This window comes from Rana temporaria, chromosome 3, assembly GCF_905171775.1.
Source record: "Rana temporaria chromosome 3, aRanTem1.1, whole genome shotgun sequence".
NCBI lineage: Eukaryota > Metazoa > Chordata > Amphibia > Anura > Ranidae > Rana > Rana temporaria.
In genome coordinates, this window is record NC_053491.1 from 48,265,730 (window position 1) to 48,286,599 (window position 20,870).

The following is a 20,870-nucleotide window of genomic DNA, read 5'->3' on the forward strand; positions in this document are numbered from 1 at the left end:
CCATATACAGGAAGCGGCCAGTAACCTAAAGAATTACTAAGGTTCACCTGCCCCTGACAGTGACTCAAGCTGGGCATCGCCGCTTAGTTAAGGATTGGCTCGGGTGGCTTGGCTGCTCTAGTCCTGCAAAGGGAACTGCGTTCCTGCTGTGAAAAAAGTGCAGGAACTCCGTTCCCGCAGGACTTGAGCCCTGCCTTAGCCCCTTCTGTGTTCATAGAAAACTTTTACTTCCTGGTATGTAGATTTGGGAAGTGAGAGCCAGTAAGGCAAAGCAAGCCGATCACCCAACTGTCCTCATTAGCAAACACCCTGCACCCATCAACTAGGTTTGAACGGCATCCCCGGCATACCTCCAAGCATGCGTTTGCCTGGCTTGTCAATGTGAGCTGCCACAGCTGCTATGTTTACAAGGCCTCCCAGATGGGGAATTGATCCATAGTTTATGGGTGCAGGGTGTGTGTGCTAATGAGGTCAGCTGGTGATCTGCTTGCTTTGTCCTACTGGCTCTCGCGTCCCAAATGTACATACCAGGAATTCATGACGTTTTCTATAAACTCAGCAACAGCTAAGGTAAGGCCTTGTTCTATAAATCAAAGAAAGCTTTTATTTTTCTTCAACAGAGGTACATGTATAGTATGTTGCATAGGGGAGCTGAAATAAAAAAAAAAAGGTGAAATTGGGCATTAACTGCTTGCCGACCAGCCGCCGCAGTTATACGGCAGCAGGTCGGCTCCCCTGCGTGAGAGCCCGTATACGTCGGGCTCTCCAAGCGACCACTAGGGGCCCCCCGTCCGTCCCTGACTCCTGTGTGTGTGCCCGGCAGGCGCGATCATACAATGTATGAACAGCGATCAGTCATTTCCCCTAGTGAGGCCACACCCCCCTACAGTTAGAACACACCCAGAGAACATACTCGACCCCTTCCCCCGCCCCCTAGTGTTAACCCCTTCCCTGCCAGTGGCATTTTTATAGTAATCCAATGCATTTTTATAGCACTGATCGCTATAAAAAATGCCAATGGTCCCAAAAATGTGTCCGAAGTGTCCGCCATAATGTCACAGTACCGGAAAAAAATCGCTGATCGCTGCCATTACTAGTAAAAAAAAAAAAATTAATAAAAATGCCATAAAACTACCCCCTATTTTGTAAACACTATAAATTTTGCACAAACCAATCGATAAACGTTTATTGCGATTTATGTATCGGCCTAAACTGAGGAAATTTTTTTTTTTATATATTTTTGGGGGATATTTATTATAGCAAAAAGTAAAAAATATTAATTTTTTTCTAAATTGTCGCTCTATTTTTGTTTATAGCGCAAAAACTAAAAACCGCAGAGGTGATCAAATACCACCAAAAGAAAGCTCTATTTGTGGGACAAAAAGGACGCCAATTCTGTTTGGGAGCCATGTCGCACGACTGCACAATTGTCAGTTAAAGCGACGCAGTGCCGAATCGCAAAAAGTGCTCTGGTCTTTGACCAGCAATATGGTCCGGGGGTTAAGTGGTTAAGCTGACAATAGTAGAATTCAAATTTCAATCGAACAATCCACTTATATGGAACAAGACTGTTGGAAAACTTTTGTCAATCAGTGGCTGCACTGTTGATCAGTGTATTCTGAGAGGAGTCCTGCAGTCCAAATACAATGATACAGTGGGGAGGATTCCTATATCTCCTATAATTCCTATATCCATTGCATTTGTAGATGGGGGAATCTGAACATTTTTTTTTTTTTTTTCTTCGATCCACTGATCGGAAAAAAAAAACTAGGCCTGCCCACCACCTCAGTGCAGCCTTGTCTTTGTGATAAGTCCCCATGGTGGCTTAGATGATATGCTGCTACAGGCTTGGAAATCTTGTCCATCACCTGGCCTGGTGGTAGGGTGGGTGGGTGCAGTCCTGCTTCACCCCTACCCGGGCCTACAATTTTGGCCTTAGGGTGGGCCCATTGGTCTCTTCCTAACGTATGGCCAAATATGTGTTGCTCTATGCTGACCACATGATGCAATTCCTTGCATCTAATGATGGGCCTCATCCTTTTAACTGTGTTGTTGCCATCTTCTTGTTTACTTAATGTGATGACTGCCATTCTGCACTCGCTTTTTTTTACATGATAATGTGTTTTCATTGTTGTTCAAAAACTGAATATACAGGTTGAAATGGAAATATTGTCTTTTTTAATATTTTATAGGAGTGGTAAAGGCTCACAAGAGAGATTCTGAAGAACTGTGGTACTGCATTGAAAAGGAAGGACAAAAGAAATGGTACAAAAGGATGGCGGTAATCCTATCCCTAGAACAGGGGAATAAGCTCAGAGAGCAGTTTGGCCTCGGCCCCTATGAGCCATCAACGCCCTTGACCAAGGGATCAGACATAAGTCTTGGTAATGTTTTTTTTCTGTAGCTTGTCTTCTTTTACTTGTCCTGTTGGTTGCTCGTTTTATATCTGACTTTTTGTAAAACAAAATATTAATGCTTGCTATCTCTATGTGCAGCTTGGATGTTGTATTGCTGGAATTTTATTTCTATCCATAGCATATGTGATCCACACGCGTGCGCACACATATATACCGATTTTAGCCATAACTATTATGGTTGCACCGATACCACTTTTAAGACGGAATACAGGTACTGATACCTTGTTTTTCCAGGTATTTGCCGATACCTTTCTTTAATGTCATGTGACAGTTGAATGTGTCAGTAGTGTATTTTTACAAATAAATTTTTTACCCCTGACATCTCCACTTTGAGACCGAGAAAGGGACTGAGGACACAGATTCCCCAGTCTTTCACTACAGCCTCAGCTGCACTAAAGATCAATGGACAGGGGACAGAGGCTCCTCTCCATTCATAAACTGAGACGTCGTAAACACAGTTTATGATGCTCGGTCATAAATGGACAGTCTTGATCATTCAGAAAAGGAAAGAGCCAGTAAATGACAGATTTACCGACTCCTTCCTCTGTTCTCCATCCTGACACATCCAGGACAAGGGTGGAGGACATGTCGTCCGGGGTCTCCCTCCACGGAGGGGGATTGGAGGGGGACCAGAGGAGGACACAGCGGACAGTCAGCGGTGATCGGTGTGGTGGGGGGGTAGTTACAATCGCCGATCTCCCTGTATAGCTTTCAATAAAGCATCTGAAAGCCGTGGGGGAGAAGCGGCTGTCAGCTGCTTTATTGAAATCTATACAGGGAGATCAGCAATTGCAACTCCCACCACTGTGCTGATATCCCCTGACTGCCCAGGTATCTGGTCCAGCATCGGAGCATTTGTACAAGTTTTTGCCATTACCGTGCAAATGCTCAGTAATGGCACAGATACTAGTATCGGTGCAACCCTAGTGGCCAATATGTTATGGCTGATTGGATACCCTCATTTGATTTTTTTTTTTTTTTTTAACCTTGAAGTCTTTTACTTATTTTACTCCTTTTTACTTACAGATAATCTAGTAGAAGGAAAGCGGAAACGAAGAAGTAATATAAATGCGATTGGCACACCAACCACTCCTAGTACTTCCAATTCAAGCACCCCAACCAGAAAAGGAACCGAGGTGTCCCGCAGTTCTCTAGCTCCGCTGTCTGGAAAAAGGAAGTTGATTAGTTCAGATGATGAAAAATCTCCTGCAAAGCGCGGTCGCAAATCTGTTCTGGCAAAGTCTGGTAAGCTTTTTGTTGATTTTTCTGTAAGGTTGATGGAAACACACACAGGGGAAGATAATTCTTTGATCCCCTTCAGATTTTGTAAGTTTGCCCTCTTATAAAGGAATGGAAGGGTCTATATCATTTAAAATACACAGATGTGCAAAAATTGCATAATACTAAAGTGCTAATGAAGTGCAAATAGAAGTGCAACAAAATATATAAAGTATCATTAAAATATGCACTGTTGCTGTACTAATGAGGCAGGGAAGGGGTTAACACCAGGGGCGATCAGAGTTAAGTGTGTCCCTGGTTGGTGCTTGCTAACTGTGTGGGGGATTGACTCTCTGGGGGAACACAGAGATCCGTGTTCCTGCCTAGAAGGAACACAGAACAGTGATCTACCTTGTTTTCCCTCTCTGGGGAACAATCGTCGGGTCCCAGCGGACATCGTGTGCCAATTGCATGAAATTACGCACAGGTACGTAGTTTCGCGCAAAAATTGAGCCAACCTGCCGCAGTATATCTTTAAGCGGTCTTTAACCACTTAAGGACCAGCCCCTGTATATATACGTCGGCAGAATGGCACGGACAGGCATATCCTTTAAATACCTGTCTGCGTGGTCGCGCGCTCGCGACCCTGCCACCATCCCTGTGAGTTGGACCGTGGGTCCCGCGCACTCGATTGCCGCAGGGATCCCCACGATAAACTCACGGAGGTATGGAGCGGTGAGATGCTTAGTGTCATGTGACACAGAGACCACCCCCCTACAGTAAGAAACACTGTGCAGGGAACACTTAATCCCTACAGCGCCACCTAGTGGTTAACCTCTTCGCTGCGTAATTTTAACAGTAACAAGTGCATTTTTATAGCACTGATCGCTGTGAAAATTACAATGGTCCCAAAAAATTTTTTTTTATAAAAATGCCATAAACCTCTCCCCTATTTTGTAAACGCTATAACCTTTGCGCAAACCAATCAATAAATGCTTATTACGATTTTTTTTTTTTTTTTTACCAAAGATATGTAGGATACGTATCGGCCTAAACTGAGGAAATTTTTTTTCTTTTTTGGGGATATTTATTATAGCAAAAAGTAAATATTGAGGCCCAGATTCTCGTAGACGCGCCTATCTATAGGCGGGCGTAGCGGATCTCAGATGCACTACGCCGCCGTAACTTAGTGAGGCAGGTCCCGTATTCACAAAGAACTTGCGCCCAAAGTTACGGCGGCGTAGTGCAACTGTGCCGGCGTAAGCCCGCAAAATTCAAAGTAGGCTGGTGTTGGGCGTGTTTTATGGTAATGAATAGTGACCTGACGTGATTGACGCTTTTAACGAACGTCCGTGAACGTATCCCAGTGCGCATGCTTAAAATTACGCCGCAAATAGTCAATGCTTTTGACGTGAATGTAACTTACATCCAGCCCCATTCACGGACGACTTACACAAACGATATAAAATACGACGCTGTTCGTACATTTCCGACGTCCATACCTAACATGACTTACCCTGCTTTACGAGGGGTAACTTTACGCTGGCGTATGTCTTACGTAAACAACGTATCTTGCTACGCCGGGCGCACGTACGTTCGTGAATCGGCGTATCTAGCTAATTTGCATATTTAACGCGGAAATCTATGGAAGTGCAACCTAGTGGCCAGCGTAAATATGCAACTAAGATACGACGGCGTAAGAGACTTGCACCACTCGTATCTAAGCCGAATTTATGCGTAACTGATTCTAAGAATCAGGCGCATAGATACGACGGCTCTCCTTCGGACTTACGACGGCGTACGTGGCGATATGCCATCGTAAGTCCTTTGAGAATCTGGGCCTGAGTGTTTGTCAAAATTGTCGCTCTATTTTTTGTTAATAGCGCAAAAAATAAAAACCGTAGAGGTGATCAAAGATCGCTAAAAGAAAGCTCTATTTGTTTGGAAGCCACGTCGCACGACTGCGCAATTGTCAGTTAAAGCGACGCAGTGCCGAATCGCAAAAAGTGGCCTGGTCCTTTTGCTGCAAAATGGTCCGGGGCTTAATTGGTTAAAGGAGTTGTAAAGTAAAAAAAAAAAAATCATCTTAATGCAATCTATGCATTAAGGTGAAAAAACATCTCATAATGCCGGCCCCCCGATAATACTTATCTGACCCCTCGAAAGTCCCGCGATCCTCTTCGCCGCTCAGCCTGGCCGCTGATTGGCTAGAGCGGATGGATTGAGAGCAGCGCAGCCATTGGCTGGCGCTGCTGTCAATCGCATCCAGTGACACGGCGCGCCGAGGGGCGGAGCCGAGTGATGGCCCGCAATTACTGACCACCATGCGAGCTCTCGCATGACTGTGGTGAGTTCTTGCGGGGAGGACCAGAGACAGCCGCCGAGGGACCCCAGAAGACGAGGATCGGGGCCACTCTGTGCAAAACGAACTGCACAGTGGAGGTAAGTATAACATGTTTGTTATTTCAAATGACAAAAAAAAAAATTCTTTACTAACGCTTTAAGTAGTTTAATGTTGAATTGTTTTTCATTTTTATTTTTTTTACTATTTGGGAAAAAATGCGTTAACATTTGGTGAACCCACGCGGCCAAAGAAAAATCTGACTTTCGGTTTTTTTTTTTTTTTTTAGTTTTAGCTTTCCAATGAAAATTCGCCCACTTTTCACAATTGCTCCTTATTCATGTGATCAGTTTTCAGCATCCCCTATATGTGTGAGCAACTGTTTTCAAGGATGAATCACACACAGGGCAAAATTAGAACCTAAATGTCTAATGAGCACCTTGAGTTTTTATTGAGAATTGCTACTACATCCCTCCGCACAACCAAATATTGATGCGTTTATCAAAAACCGTGTCAAATATCACACTATTTTTTATAATAAAAGATTACAAAAAAATAGGTTTTATTACTCCAATAGTTACATTATCTATTTAGGTGATCGTCCCCTTATGATCTGCCCAACCTTTTCTGCTCATATGCTATCTTTATTGTTGGTGCACAAGAAAGTCAAAAGGTTGTACACCCCTGATGTAAACGGTAGTACTGTATACATTTTGTGATCGCTTTAATTTGCCACATGGTACAGAGCCACATGGATCTGTTCTATACACCTGTGTCTGTAGATCGCTGTCAATTAGAGCTGCACGATTAATCGCAGAGAGAATCGCGATTCTCCCCGTCCGTGATCTCCCCGCGGGATGACCCGCGATTCTTCTGTTTCACGGCCGGTTCCACTTAACCAGCGTGGAACGCAAATGGCGCTGATATCCGAACCGACGTCAGCAGCCTGTGCCGCTGGATGGATGACTGGGCTTCTCTTGCAGATCTGTACAACTGTAGTGTGTATCCATGCGCCACCCAGTGGTTGCCGGCGGTACTGCTTCTGATGTATTAATCTTTCTCACAGTTCTGTACAACTGTGTATCCATGCGCCACCCAATGGTTGCTGGCGGTACTGCTTCTGATGTATAAAAAACAGACCAGTGATATGTCTATAATGTTAAAGACCATATAACTCATATGAAAAAAGCAGAATCAACGTTTGATTCTGCTTTTTTCATAGGAGTTATATGGTCTTTAACATTTATAGACATATCACGGGTCTGTGTTTTTATATATTCCTATTTTCAGATAAATCACAGGGGGGGTCTGGCATTCAGTTTTTGAGAATTGTGAGAGAATAGTGATCTTTAGTCTAAGCAAAAGAATCGTGATTCTCATTTTGACCAGAATCGCGCAGCTCTACTGTCAATCACAGCCATTAATGGCCATACTATATACCCGAGGGCTATTTCTGAGGTGTCGGCTATATACAGCACTCAAGATTTAGACCTTGATCTCACCCGTTACAGTACAGCAGCGAGGAGGTGGTTAAAGAGGGTTTCAGCTTTGATCATATCCTTTGAACCATCACAAATGATCCCTATGAAGTGTTTTCAAATGCACACCGACTATTGAGGACCCCTCAATGTTAAGGAAATTAATCTGACTCGAGGGTCCATTTCATGGGCTTTTTGGCCTTCAGCCCCCATGATTTGGACTCTCACATATAGTAAAACGGAGGTATTCATCAAAATAGACTTTCCCGTGGACCAAGTTAATTTTAGGCAGTGCACTTCCGTCCCTCTGATATTCTTCTCTTCTTGCTTTTGTTCTTCTCCTTTTCTTCTATTGGAATAATCTGTCTTGGTCCTCCCCCCTTCTTTCCCTCCTTCACTGGGAGAGGTGAGAGGAGGGGAAATCAAGAGATATTCATAGTTCACACTTCCATAGTCTGAAAGATATCTAGTTGTGTTTTCATTTTACCCTTTTTTTGTTGTCTCTTGAATTGGAGTAATAAGCAGTAACGGAAGACTTTTCTAGAAAGGCACACTGTATAATAATTATGGTATTATTAGATATGGTATACAGTTAAGACTTAAATGTTAAATGTCTTGGGAAAAAAAACTCCAATAAAAAAAAAAAATGTAAACAAAAAAAAAAAATCGATATTTGAATTGACACATATAGTCCTGCACCTGAAATTACAGCCAGATTTATGTTTTGACTTGCATATAACTTGCTTTATTTTATCTCATCTAGAAGGTCCAGCAAAAGGAGGCGACTTTATGAGCCCCAATGAAAGTGGAGACAATGCAGGTGACCAGACTACCCTGGAGGAGACCCATGGGCCTCTACCTCAAAATAAGTTACTATTCGCAGGATACGCCTTTCTTCTAACTACAGCCACATCCGGTGACAAAGTCAACAATCTCCTGAAGTCACAAGACATATCCTCCTTCAGCAGTGAAGATGATGAAGGTGATTTTTGTGTCATGTTTGAGATGTTTGTTTTTTCTAGTAGCACTTCTTGTGGGGTCGGAATTTTCAAACTTAAAAAAAGAGATGGTATACACTGAAACAGACATAGTCGGGAAGCTATTATAACTACTTTCTATCCGGCCATGCACATATACGGCCGGGTGGGTGCTTCCTCAGTGGACGTTCAGGAATGTCCAATCACAGCCATCATGTGCCGGAAATAGAGAGCAGGTTGCTAGGCAATCAGCTCTCCTCACACGGAAGTTGTCAGAGAGGAGAGCGGATCTCTGCAGCCGGCCGGTGATCAGTGAGTATGAGCTGTATTTTAAAGCTTTTTACACACTGATCACCGGTCCAGTGTCCCAACACATGTCCCCCACAAAGTGTAAACACAAGTCCTCAAAATAGTGTCCCCACACAGTAAAAACACCTGTCCCCCCACATATTTAACAGTAAAATCACATGTCCCAATGATCATCTGCGCACATCTGCCCGTGATCATCTGCGCACATCTGCCCGTGATCATCTGCGCACATCTGCCCGTGATCATCTGCGCACATCTGCCCGTGATCATCTGCGCACATCTGCCCGTGATCACACAAACCAATTATTATACACTTAACAGGATTATTTTTTTTTTTTTTTTTACCAAAGACATGTAGCAGAATACATTTTGGCTTAAATTTTCACAAAATTCGATTTTATTGGATTTCTTTTAAAATAGAAAGAAGAAAATATTGTTTTATTTCCCCAAATTTCCACCATTTTTTTTTTTTTTTTTTTCCCGCTTATATCACAAAAAATAAAAATCTGAGTCGTACATAAATACCACCAAAAGAAAGCTCTATTTGTGTGGAGAAAATTATAAAAATTTCATTTGAGTACAGCGTAGCATGACCGCGCAAATGTCATTGAGAGTGCGAAAGTGCCCAGTATTGAGGTGGATAAAGGTGGTGTTTTTTTTTTCTTCTATTCATGTATTTTTATTTTTTAGAAACATTTCAAGATCATGCTGTGAAATCTTTTGTATATTTATTTTTGTTTCATAAGTTGGGTTTGTTATCTTGTTTATATCACTTCTCTGTGGTTGAACTACTTGTGCGCATATTTATCTTCACTCGCATTACACAGCTCCCCATAAAATCCAGTCCCTGTTTTAAATGCCCCAACAAGAACGGTATATATAATTTTCCTTTTTCACCTTTTACCCCTGAGGAACCCTTGAAATTATTTTTTTTTGTTTCTCGTGGAATTTCTGCTAAAGAAAAATTTCCCTACAGCTCTTGGTACACTAGTGTAATCCAAATGGGTCACGCTACTAAATGATGAACACATTCATAAACCATAAATGCACAAATATATAATTTCCTCCAATCTGGGGGATTAGATCCAAGTCCAAAATAACAAGAAAGTCCACTTGCAAAAAAAGGAAAGAACAGAAAGCACAATTGTGTTAATTTCTCTCCAAGGGTGACAGATGTTCAATATATGAACAGTGAGACCACCACCTCCTTAATGAAGGAATACAAGCTTATCAGCTTTAGATGACCCTCTAATTAAGAAAGGTCAGCAAAGCTTATGACTGAACAGCCAGGCCTAGATCATCCCGGAGCGGAGTGGCAACATTTCAATTTCTAGCTGTTTACTAATGCAGCATAGGCCCCTTTCACACTGCTGCGATTTCAGGGAATGCCTGAATGCCTATGGACCTCAACTCACATTAAAGTCAGACCAAAGTAGTACAGGGACTAATTTTTTAAGTCGGTGTGGCTTGAAGTCACACAGATATGAATGGTACTCATTGGAAATCATGGGGTACGACTTGTCATGCAACTTTGCAGGACAAAAAAAGGGGAAACAATTGCTCGAAAAAAGTAATTGATGGTCGGACTTTGAGGCAAGACGGAAGTATATAAAAAATATAAATTTATTACAAAGGTAGAAAAATAAGTCATGAAAATAAATAAAAAAACATATAAATTGATAAGTAAATATGGACAATATCCTCTGTAATCGCCTACGCGTTTCGCCATTGGGCTTCCTCAGGACGAGCAGAAGAGATTTGACAATGTACAGATATTATTTCATAGTCTATAGCACCATGGTGGATATAGCCATCCAGAGTATCTGTAGAGCATTCCACAAGGGTATATGGAAATATCAAAAAGATTTTTGTAGAAATTCCAAGTGTATCAAAAGGTCTCGACCATCGATAGCAGGAATAGATTATACCTGCAGTGGGGATCCAATAATAACAAGGAAGGGAAGGGAGTATAGGGCGTCGCCAATTAATAGGCAGAAGGTGAGCCCAATCTGCAGGACAAGTCACACAAGTGTGAAAGGGGCCTTAGTATCACAATATTATTGGCTCGGGAAGCAGACACATTTGATAAATGAAAACTGGTATGTAATCAGCACATGCAGATTACCGGTATTGTTTCTTATTGCAGAATACATTGAAAGCACACCGTATAGCCGACGGTACACAGAAGAACAGCTCCGGGCTGGTGGGGGCTGCATTATTGACAATTTCAGTGAAGCACTGGTGAGACTTTCATAAAATATATATATTGCTTTGTGTTTCTTTTTAAATTCTTCCACATGTATATGGCTTTTGGCGCAAACAAGGCTTTATTTTTATTTTTGGCTGTTACATCTTCCAAATTACTTTAAAGGGGTTGTAAAGGTTCATTTTTTTTTTTCTAAATAGGTTCCTTTAAGCTAGTGCATTATTGGTTTACTTACCTTTCCCTTCCATTTCCCTTCTAAATGTTTTTTTCTTTGTCTGAATTTCTCACTTCCTCCTCAGTAAGCTTTCCACCATCATCTGGCTGGGGGTTAGTCAGCCAGAACAGTTTACTGAGGTGGAACAGGAAGTGAGAAATTCAGACAAAGAAAAAAAACATTTAGAAGGGAAATCAAAGGAGAAGGTAAGTAAACCAACAATGCACTAGCTTAACCACTTAAGCCCCGGACCTTTAGGCCGCTAAATGCCCAGGCCAGGTTTTGCGATTCGGCACTGCGTCCCTTTAACTGATAATTGCGCGGTCGTGCGACGTGGCTCCCAAACAAAATTGGCGTCCTTTTTTCCCCACAAATAGAGCTTTCTTTTGGTGGTATTTGATCACCTCTGCTGTTTTTATTTTTTGCGCTATAAACAAAAATAGAGCGACAAATTTGAAAAAAAATCAATATTTTTTACTTTTTGCTATAATAAATATCCCCCAAAAACATATATAAACATTTTTTTTTTCCTCAGTTTAGGCCGATACGTATTCTTCTACCTATTTTTGGTAAAAAAAAAATCGCAATAGGCGTTTATCGATTGGTTTGCGCAAAATTTATAGCGTTTACAAAATAGGGGATAGTTTTATTGCATTTTTATTAATAGTTTTTTTTTACTTCTAATGGCGGCGATCATCGATTTTTTTTTTTCGTGACTGCGACATTATGGCGGACACTTCGGACAATTTTGACACATTTTTGGGACCATTGTCATTTTCACAGCAAAAAATGCATTTAAATTGCATTGTTTATTGTGAAAATGACAGTTGCAGTTTGGGAGTTAACCACAGGGGGCGCTGTAGGAGTTGGTGTTCACTTTGTGTGTGTTTACAACTGTAGGGGGGTGTGGCTGTAGGACTGACGTAATCGATCGAGTCTCCCTAATATAAGGGATCACTCGATCGATGCAGCGCCATAGTGAAGCACGGGGAAGCCGTGTTTACATACGGCTCTCCCCGTTCTTCAGCTCCGGGGAGCGATCGCGATGGAGCGGCTATAAACGAATAGCCGCGCCGTCGTCCCGGATCGCTCCCCGCGGGAATCCGACCGCCGCATGTAGCGGGGGGGGTCCGCGATCGGACCCCCCACCCGCTAGAAGGCAAGGACGTACATGTACGCCCATTTGCCTGTACGTGCCATTCTGTGGACGTACATATACATGCGGCGGTCGGGAAGTGGTTAAAGGAACCTATTTAGAAATTTTAAAAAACAAACCTTTACAACCCCTTTAATTTCTATGTATTCAAGGCAAGTTTCTGTACAATCTGTTAAAAACGGTCAAAAACCCCTATCCAATGGTAAAGGCTAGGAATGGGTTGCTTGTGGATTATTAGGATTAGGAGTAAATTCAGTTTAGATAAAATATCCTGCTAGACCCCTCCTTACATTTTGGATGTTGATAAAAGAATAATGTATAAAGCAGAACACTTTTCCATTCACAGCCAATGACAGTGGGAGCTGCTATCCAAATACAATGTCCTGGCAGGGAAGATTCCTCCATCCATATTGCTTATGTGGATAGAGAGTCTGTTATATTTTTTTCTTTTGTTCATCACTCTGGCAGAAAAATAATAATATAAAAAAAATTCAATCCATGCCCAGCATTTAAAACTGATAAAGGGCTAGTTCACGTACATTCATTTGCATGCACTACTTCTCAAAAACCCACTGCATCGGATTGCATGATACTGTGGGTACCATGCAATCTAGTGCAGGGCAAGCACTGCGTTTGAAATGTGTGTGTTGGGGTGTCGTTGGGATTATATTGACACCCGCAGAAGAATGTACACCCAGTGCGTTTTTGAATGTGGTGCAGATAAGAAATTTAGACCCTTTTCTCACATTCATTTGCAACATGAATATTGTATGCTTTAAGGTGAAAAAACATGCGATTGGCGGCCCCACAGCCACCCACCTCCCCCCATTTACTTACCTGAGCCCTCGAAAGTCCCGCGTTGTGAACGCGGCTTCTCAGCTCATTCATTGGATGATTGATAGCAGCGCAGCCATTGGCTCCCATTGCTGTCAATCAAATCAATGACTCGACGCGTCAGGGGGCGGGGCCGAGTAATACAGTTGGTGGCTATGGCCGCCGACTGTATCACAGGAGGGTGCCCGCAAGCTAATCCCCTTGGCAGAGCGCTTCCCAGAACGGGGGTTAGCTCTTGCGGGGAGGAGCTGAGACAGCCGCGGTGGGACCCCAGAAGACGTGGATCGGGGCCACTCTGTGCAAAACAAACTGCACAGTGGAGGTAAGTAGAACATGTTTGTTATTTAAAAAAATAGGAATCTTTACAATCCCTCTAAAATTTAAAAGAAAGTCAACTTGAGCTGAATTGCTAATGCCAGCCAAGGATCGGTATGGGGGTTCCGAAGACTTTTAGAACATCTGTTCAAATTCTTTATTTTATTTATTTTTTCATATATTAATTGCTTGTAAACCAGAGTAATTTGAGTTGTCGGAGTGTTCAGGGAGAACTGTAACCACTTGACCTGGGACTCTGAGCTATTCAGCCTCTGTCATGCTCCAGTGTGTATATATTGGCTGAAATGGGCACAGATAAAGCACAGTTCACACTTCAACTATATTCAGACTAGAGCTGCACAATTCTGGATAAAAATTTGAATCCCGATTTTTTTTTTTTTTTTTTTTCTTAGAATAAAAGATAATACTACTTTATTGATTCTGAAGAACTTTTGTTTTAAAGATTTACAACCCCTGAACATTAGACCATCAAACAAGATGGCAATAAAATAAGACCGAATACTCTTTGCTTCAGTAAATTTTAAAGAAACGTGATGTGTAAAGCAATAAAAATAAAATTACCGTTAAGTTATATTGGGTTAGTACTTTGCTGATACCAATTACCGATACCTACCGCAACTTTTTTTGTTTACACTTCAGCTGTCCGCAATGGTACACAGCATTGAAAAGTTACTTTACAAATTTAAATATAAATAAATATATGTTAAAAATATTATTAAAGGAGTTGTAAAGGAAAAAATTTTTTGCCTAAAATTAATGTCTGCAAGGTAGACCGACAGAATAGTGTAATGATTCTGTTAAAAAACAAGTAAATACCTATTAAATTCCTTCATCTATATCACCTCCGGCATTCTAGTTTCTGTTCTCTCATTCACTTCCTGGTTTGCATCGTTCGTTCATGTAAGAACTACATTTCCCAGTATGCATTGCGGCACACCCAGTAATTCACACCTCCTTGAAGTCTCTAACACGTAGAGAGCGTCCTGCCACACAGATGTAGTTCCCAGGAGGGGGTGAGCACGTTACTGACCACCGCAGTAAAGCCTCCCTTCACGATGGTCAATAAAATCAGACAAGCAGGAAGTGAACAGAGAAGAAATAGAGCAAATTCTGAGCAAAAACGAACAATGAGGAAGTGAAAAGAGGAATGTCTGCAGATAAAGGATGCTTATTATGAAAAAAAATGTTTTCCTTTACAACCCTTTTAAATAAAGCAAACAATTTTTTTTTAATTATTAATAGTTTATAAAATAGAAGTAAAAAAAAATCTGCAGGAAAACAATTAAATGGAGAAGGAGAATAAGGAGTTAATAAGGCTTATTAGAATAAATTGAGGGTTAAACAGGAACAATTTTTACTTGACATGGTTGCCTTAAACAGACTTCATTTAGACCCCTTTCACACAGAAGGTGGTTTTCAATGCTAAAAATAGCACATGTAAAGCGCCTTCCATGCCTCCACGGTGTTGGAGCCCGAGTGGTGTATACAATGCCCATTGGAAAGCCTGAAAAGCGATTTGGAAGCACTGCAACACGGGCGATTTTTAACCTTTCCTTCGGCCGCTAGTGGGGGTGAAAAAACACCGCTAAAATGACGGTAAAGCCTGGCTCCAGTGTCAAAGTATACTTAGACTGAAGTTCATCCCTTTTTTTTGGGGGGGGATCTGTAAATGAACAGAAAGATACAATGTTTATTTTTGTTTTCAGCTCTGAGCATGTTGATAAACATTGCTGATTTTTTTTTGACAGCTGTGAGCAGGTAACTGCTATGCACTTTTTAACATGAATTGTGGAAATGCTGGATTAAGATCGTGGGGGTTGAATCGAGATCACAATCTTTTAACGATAGTGCAGCTCTAATTCAGAGCCATTAAAGCTGGATAGTGACAAAAATCCACCCTCAGTCTGGCAGGCTCCAGCACTGTCCTCAAGCTGTAGGCGGTCCTTCAGCCTCATCACGCATATTGCACGACTATTAACTCTGCATTGTATGTGAGAAGGCGAGCAATTGGGACAAGACTGAGGAAGTCTACAAGAGCCAGGAATATGGTAGTTAATGCACCTTCTCTCCACTAGACAAAAACATATAAAATCTGTAAAATATAAGTCTCGCTGTTCTGGGGGGGATAGTAATATATATATATATATATATATATATATATATATATATATGTATGTATATATGTGTATATATATATATATGTATGTATATATGTGTATATATATATATATATATATATATATATATATATATGTGTATGTGTATAATTTTTTTTTTTTTTGTTATAGAGACCCTAGAGAATAAAATGTTGGTTGTTGCAATATTTTATGTCGCACTGTATTTGCACAGCGGTATTTCAAGTGAATTTTTTTGGGGAAAAAATTATTTTAATGAATTAAAAAAATAACCAGTAAAGTTGGCCCAAATTTTTTTGTATAATGTGAAAGATTTTACGCCGCGAGAATCGTGATCTTCTAAGCAAAAAAATTTTGATTCTCATTTTGGCCAGAATCGTGCAGCTCTACTATCAGCTAAAGGGATTTGGCTAGTGGGGCAGTCATATGATGGCTGCAAGGGTGAAAAATGTTCCCATCTCAGCAGGTGAGCTGTGCCCAGGCCCGTCGGAACCCGACAGGCACACCAAGCAATTGCCTGGTGCCTCCGAGCTAGCCAAGGGGCCCCAGCAGGGAGGGCCCTTGCCGCACCGCTGCTTCCTGCAGTCCGGTCGGCCGTGTACCATAACCGCGCGGTACAGGAGAATCGGGTTCCTGTTCCCGGCCGGACTGACAGGAAGTGCACACACTGTGTGTTCACTTCCGGCCCCGGGAACAGCAAACTGAATGCCCTGTACCGCGCGGTTATGGTACACGGCCGACCGGACTGCAGGAGGGAGCAGCGGTGCGGCAAGGGCCCTCCCTGCTGGGGCCCCTGTACGGACACCAGGATAGAGGTAAGTCGACCCCGCCCGCCCAAAACCGCTTCTCAACTAGAAAAGTGATTTTTTTTTTTTTTATGCTTGGGGCCCCCTAATATCTTCAAACGGCCCTGGCTGTGCCTTCCGATTTTTCAACATTTGTATTTGGAATGCAGCTTGTGTTTCTAAGCTATAACTGCACATGTGTATGAAGAGTAAAGTGACGGTGTCTTTCCTTTCTTCCCTTAGTGCAAGCCAGATTCAAAATGTTTTCTGATTGCTGACCAGCACTGTCGAACCCGGAAATATTTTCTGTGCCTTGCCAGTGGAATCCCTTGTGTGTCTCATGTCTGGGTACACGACAGTTGTCACTCTGATGAGCTGCAAGGTATCAGCAATTACCTCCTCCCGGCCGGGTACAGCTTTCAAGAAGATAAAATTTTGGAATGGTAAGATAAAGTTCCCTGTTTTATAGAGGGGGGAGGGGCTGATTCCTTCTATTAGTATTACATTAGTGTTCTATGGCACTGATTTTGCAGGCACGGCTCTAGGCATCCTTTCAAAGGTTTGCGCTTTCTTGTGGTATCCGACCAGCTAGAGGGTTTCCTGGAAATATGGACTGAAATATTAATGGTCGGAGGCGCAGCATCTACCAAGCAGCACAGTTCTGCAGATGCAAACAAAGGTATTTATTAATATTTATTTGGCACTAATACCCATATTGTAAGGATATCTTCCTGTAGAAGTATCATTGTATTGGAACAGTCTATATTACCTAGCAAGTTTTTGTTTGTTGAGTTATTTTAACCGCTTAAGGACCAAGACTTTTTTAGATGTTTACAAATTTAAAAAAAAATGTTGCTAGAAAATTACTTGGAACCCCCAAACATTATACTTTTTTTCCCTAACACACTAGAGAATAAAATGGCGGTCCTTGCAATAGTTTGTCACACCGTATTTGCGCAGTGGTCTTACAAGGGCACTTTTCTTTTAGAAAAAATACACTTTTTTTAATTAAAAAATAAGACCTCGGTAAAGTTGGCCCAATTTTTAATTTTTTTTTACATTGTGAAAGATGATGTTACGCCGAGTAATATGATACCCATAATGTCACGCTTCGAAAATTGCGCCTGCTCGTGGAATGGCGACAAACATTTACCCTTAAAAATCTCCATAGGCAACGTTTATAAAATTCTACAGGTTGCCAGTTTTGAGTTAGAGGAGGTCTAGAATTATTGCTCTCACGCTAACGGAAAACAATGATTATACATATATATATATATTTATATATATATATATATATATATATATTTATATATATATATATATTTATATATATATATATATATATATATATATATATATATATATATATATATATATTTATATATATATATATATATATATATATATATATATATATATATATATTATTTTTTTTTTTTTTTTTTTCTTATTTCTTTACACTTTAAAAAAAAAAAAAAAGGGTCACTTTTATTCCTATTACAAGGAATGTAAACATCCATTGTAATAGAAAAAAGCATGACAGGTCCTCCTTAAATGAGATCTGGGGTCAAAAATACGACAGATCTCATATTTAGACTTTCAATGCAAAAAAGTAGCCTCCAGGGCTACTGACGGCTCCAGAGAGCGGCGGGAGGGGGTCCTCTTCTTCTTCTCCACCCCCCCCCCCCCCTATACAATAGGGATGTGGCAACAACACACCGTTGTAGCTGTCGGACAACGTAGTGTCTGAGGAGTTTCTAGCTAGGTGGGTGGATCCTGATGGGGATTGAGAGACACAAGTCCTCCAACAGGTTTGTTCCTTTCTGGTGATTGGCTGTGGGTGGATTCCATAGCCAGTAGACAGCCTTCTATTGGTTATGGAATCCACTTGCATGTTGCTGTCGATTACAAGCAGAGAAGCATTCCTGATGGGGAAGTAGTCCCTCAGCTTCCCAAGCAAGCTCCTTCCACTATCGGCTTGGAGCCTGCAAGCTTTGAAGCAAACGGCCTCCTTGACAACCAGTGACTAGGAGGGAGTAGCAATGGCAAACAAACCTTCTATCCTGCTTGCATATAAACATACAGAGACAGGCACTGCCTGTCTCTGTGTGCCAACTTACATTTGGCCTTAATTACCTCCCAGTTTTTTATTATCTACAAGAGGCAGGGAATTTTTTATTAATCTGGCACAGGACTGTTCGAAGAGCCATGCCCCCGAAAAAGTGACGCAATTCCTTTATTGAATTGTAAGCTGTGACTTATTCGAATGCTCCAGTAAAGGCTTTGCGCAAATGTTCCTGCTAAGTGTTATGCATCATATCTTGTCTGTCACTGTATATATCACAACCTTGGGTATTCATTCTGCTTTTCTGTTGTAGCTCATGTTGATAAGGCTTTTAGGGCCCTTTCACACTTACCGACCGTATGTCCGCATTTTCATCCGTCCGTTGCGGATGAAAACGGGACATACATGGGTCCCTATGTGATTACGGGTGTCGGCGGATGACCATCCGCTGACACCCGTAATTTGTCCGCCTCCGCAAAGATCTGCATTTTCGGACGGAAGAAAACCCTATTTTTCTTCCGTCGATCAGATCGGATGAACACTGACATACGGTCCGTGTTCATCCGATTCCCCATAGGGGAGAGCAGAGGAAAGACAGGGCGGTCCCTGCACAGTGCGGGGACCGCCCTGTCGGCTGCCAGCTCAGCGGGGATTTTATGGAGGATCCCCGCTGAGCTGTACGGACACACGGAGGCGGATCATTACTGATCCGCCCCGTGTAAAAGGGCCCTTAGGCTTTTAGATGGTCCTGCAGTTAAAAAGTTCAGAAGGAAGTCCTAGGGCTGTAGGTGTGTTTTTAAAGACATTGGATCTACTGTACATGAGTCGTTACCATTTTCTAGTGATTAGCAGTGGCAGCCTACTTATTTTACCTTTTAACATGCTAAATTTTCTTTACTATTGAATTAAATTTTTTGTTCTATTACCAAATGTGAAAATGGTAGACCTGAGCCATATTTCTTTATTTTTAACATAAAAAAGTGATTTATACCTTAATTTTCTTTATGTTTTTATTTCTGTTGTAGATATCGCGTTGGGCGTTTATGATGTAGTCCTCACAGATCGTTCATGTCCAGAATCCATTTTAAAATGTGCTCAAGCTCTTAACCTTCCAGTGGTTTCATCAGAATGGGCGATCCAGAGTCTCGTTAATGGAGTGCAAGTCGGTTACAATAAGCACCCGAAATACAAACATGACTATGTTGTGAGCTAAGAAGACTCCACGTCCATCCCAATACCCTTTTTATCGATCCTCCTCCTTTTTGCTGCTTATTTCATTGTGCATATATTGTGTTTTATTGAAGTTTTAGATAGTTTTAATTGTTTGTGTTTATTCTACATTTGCATGTATCCACTTGTACATAGTTTTAACTGCTGGACTTTTATGATAAAAAAAATAAATGTTAAATCTTTGTTTTAAATAAGGTTTTGTTTAGTTTCCTCTTTATGTTGTGGTGTTTTCACTTTTATATCTATTCTTCTCCCCCCCCCCCCTTTTTTTTTTCCTTTTTTGCACCCTACCTGTCTAACTTAAGCCGGACATAGACGGTTCGAATATCAGCAGGGAGTGGCCAAGATTCTAACCATGTTACGGCAGGCTGAATGTACCCAAGTTGATCAATCAACTTGCATACAACCAGCTTGTCAGATTTTACATGTCATTATAGCAGCTAGCAGTAATCCCTGTGTTCTCGCGGGGATCTCACTCACCGCCCGCTGGGAGGACACAATGGCTCAGCAGGGGGAATTCCCCCATCAACATTGTGTTGATTAGGAAATCGAGCAATTCTTTTTATTTTCCCTTTTCCGCATCCTGCTGTTGTAGGAAAGAAAATGGCTCCTTCTATGGCCCGCTTTAGAGAAGCATGGAATCTGCTATTGCTGACCTAATGAAAATACTAATAAAATAGGGATAAGGGGGCGCCAGATTAAGTGCAGTATTGAATTAGATTTAGTTCAAATCTTTTGAAGTAGATTTAATTCAATACGGCACTTGATCTGGTGCCCCTTTTATCCCTATTTCATTTACAGAGTCTTCTGCTTCACTCTAAGGGTGCTGCCTGCAAGTGTCAACTGAATACTGTTGATGGACTTTACATGGACTATATTTTTTGCAGTTGTGCTCATAAGTTTACACACCCTGGCAGAATTTCTGATTTCTTGGCCATTTTTCAGAGAATATGAATAATGCAAAAACATTTCTTTCACCCATAATTGTTTTTTTGGCTGAAGCCATTTATTATCAATCAACTTTGTTTACTCTTTAAATCATAATGGCAACAGAAACTACCCAATTGACCCTGATCAAAAGTTTACATACCCCAGTTCCTAATACCGTGTATTGCCCCCTTTTTAACATTGACAGCTTGAAGTTTTTTGTGGATGAGGCTCTTTATCTT

General features: G+C 41.4%; 1 protein-coding gene across 5 annotated transcripts in view; it reads left to right on the forward strand.

The window, feature by feature from the left end:
• The window catches only part of TP53BP1 (tumor protein p53 binding protein 1), a 151,834-nt gene extending 131,939 nt beyond the window's left edge, over nt 1–19,895 (forward strand). For all 5 annotated transcript variants that reach the window (XM_040342532.1, XM_040342531.1, XM_040342535.1 and 2 more), the window contains 7 exons: nt 2,193–2,384; nt 3,444–3,662; nt 8,218–8,436; nt 10,887–10,981; nt 16,650–16,849; nt 16,940–17,085; nt 19,497–19,895. In XM_040342532.1, the coding sequence (XP_040198466.1) occupies nt 2,193–2,384; nt 3,444–3,662; nt 8,218–8,436; nt 10,887–10,981; nt 16,650–16,849; nt 16,940–17,085; nt 19,497–19,684 (1,259 nt within the window). In that variant the 3' untranslated portion in view covers nt 19,685–19,895. The remainder of the gene's footprint in view (nt 1–2,192; nt 2,385–3,443; nt 3,663–8,217; nt 8,437–10,886; nt 10,982–16,649; nt 16,850–16,939; nt 17,086–19,496) is intronic.
• The last annotated feature ends 975 nt before the right edge of the window (nt 19,896–20,870 follow it).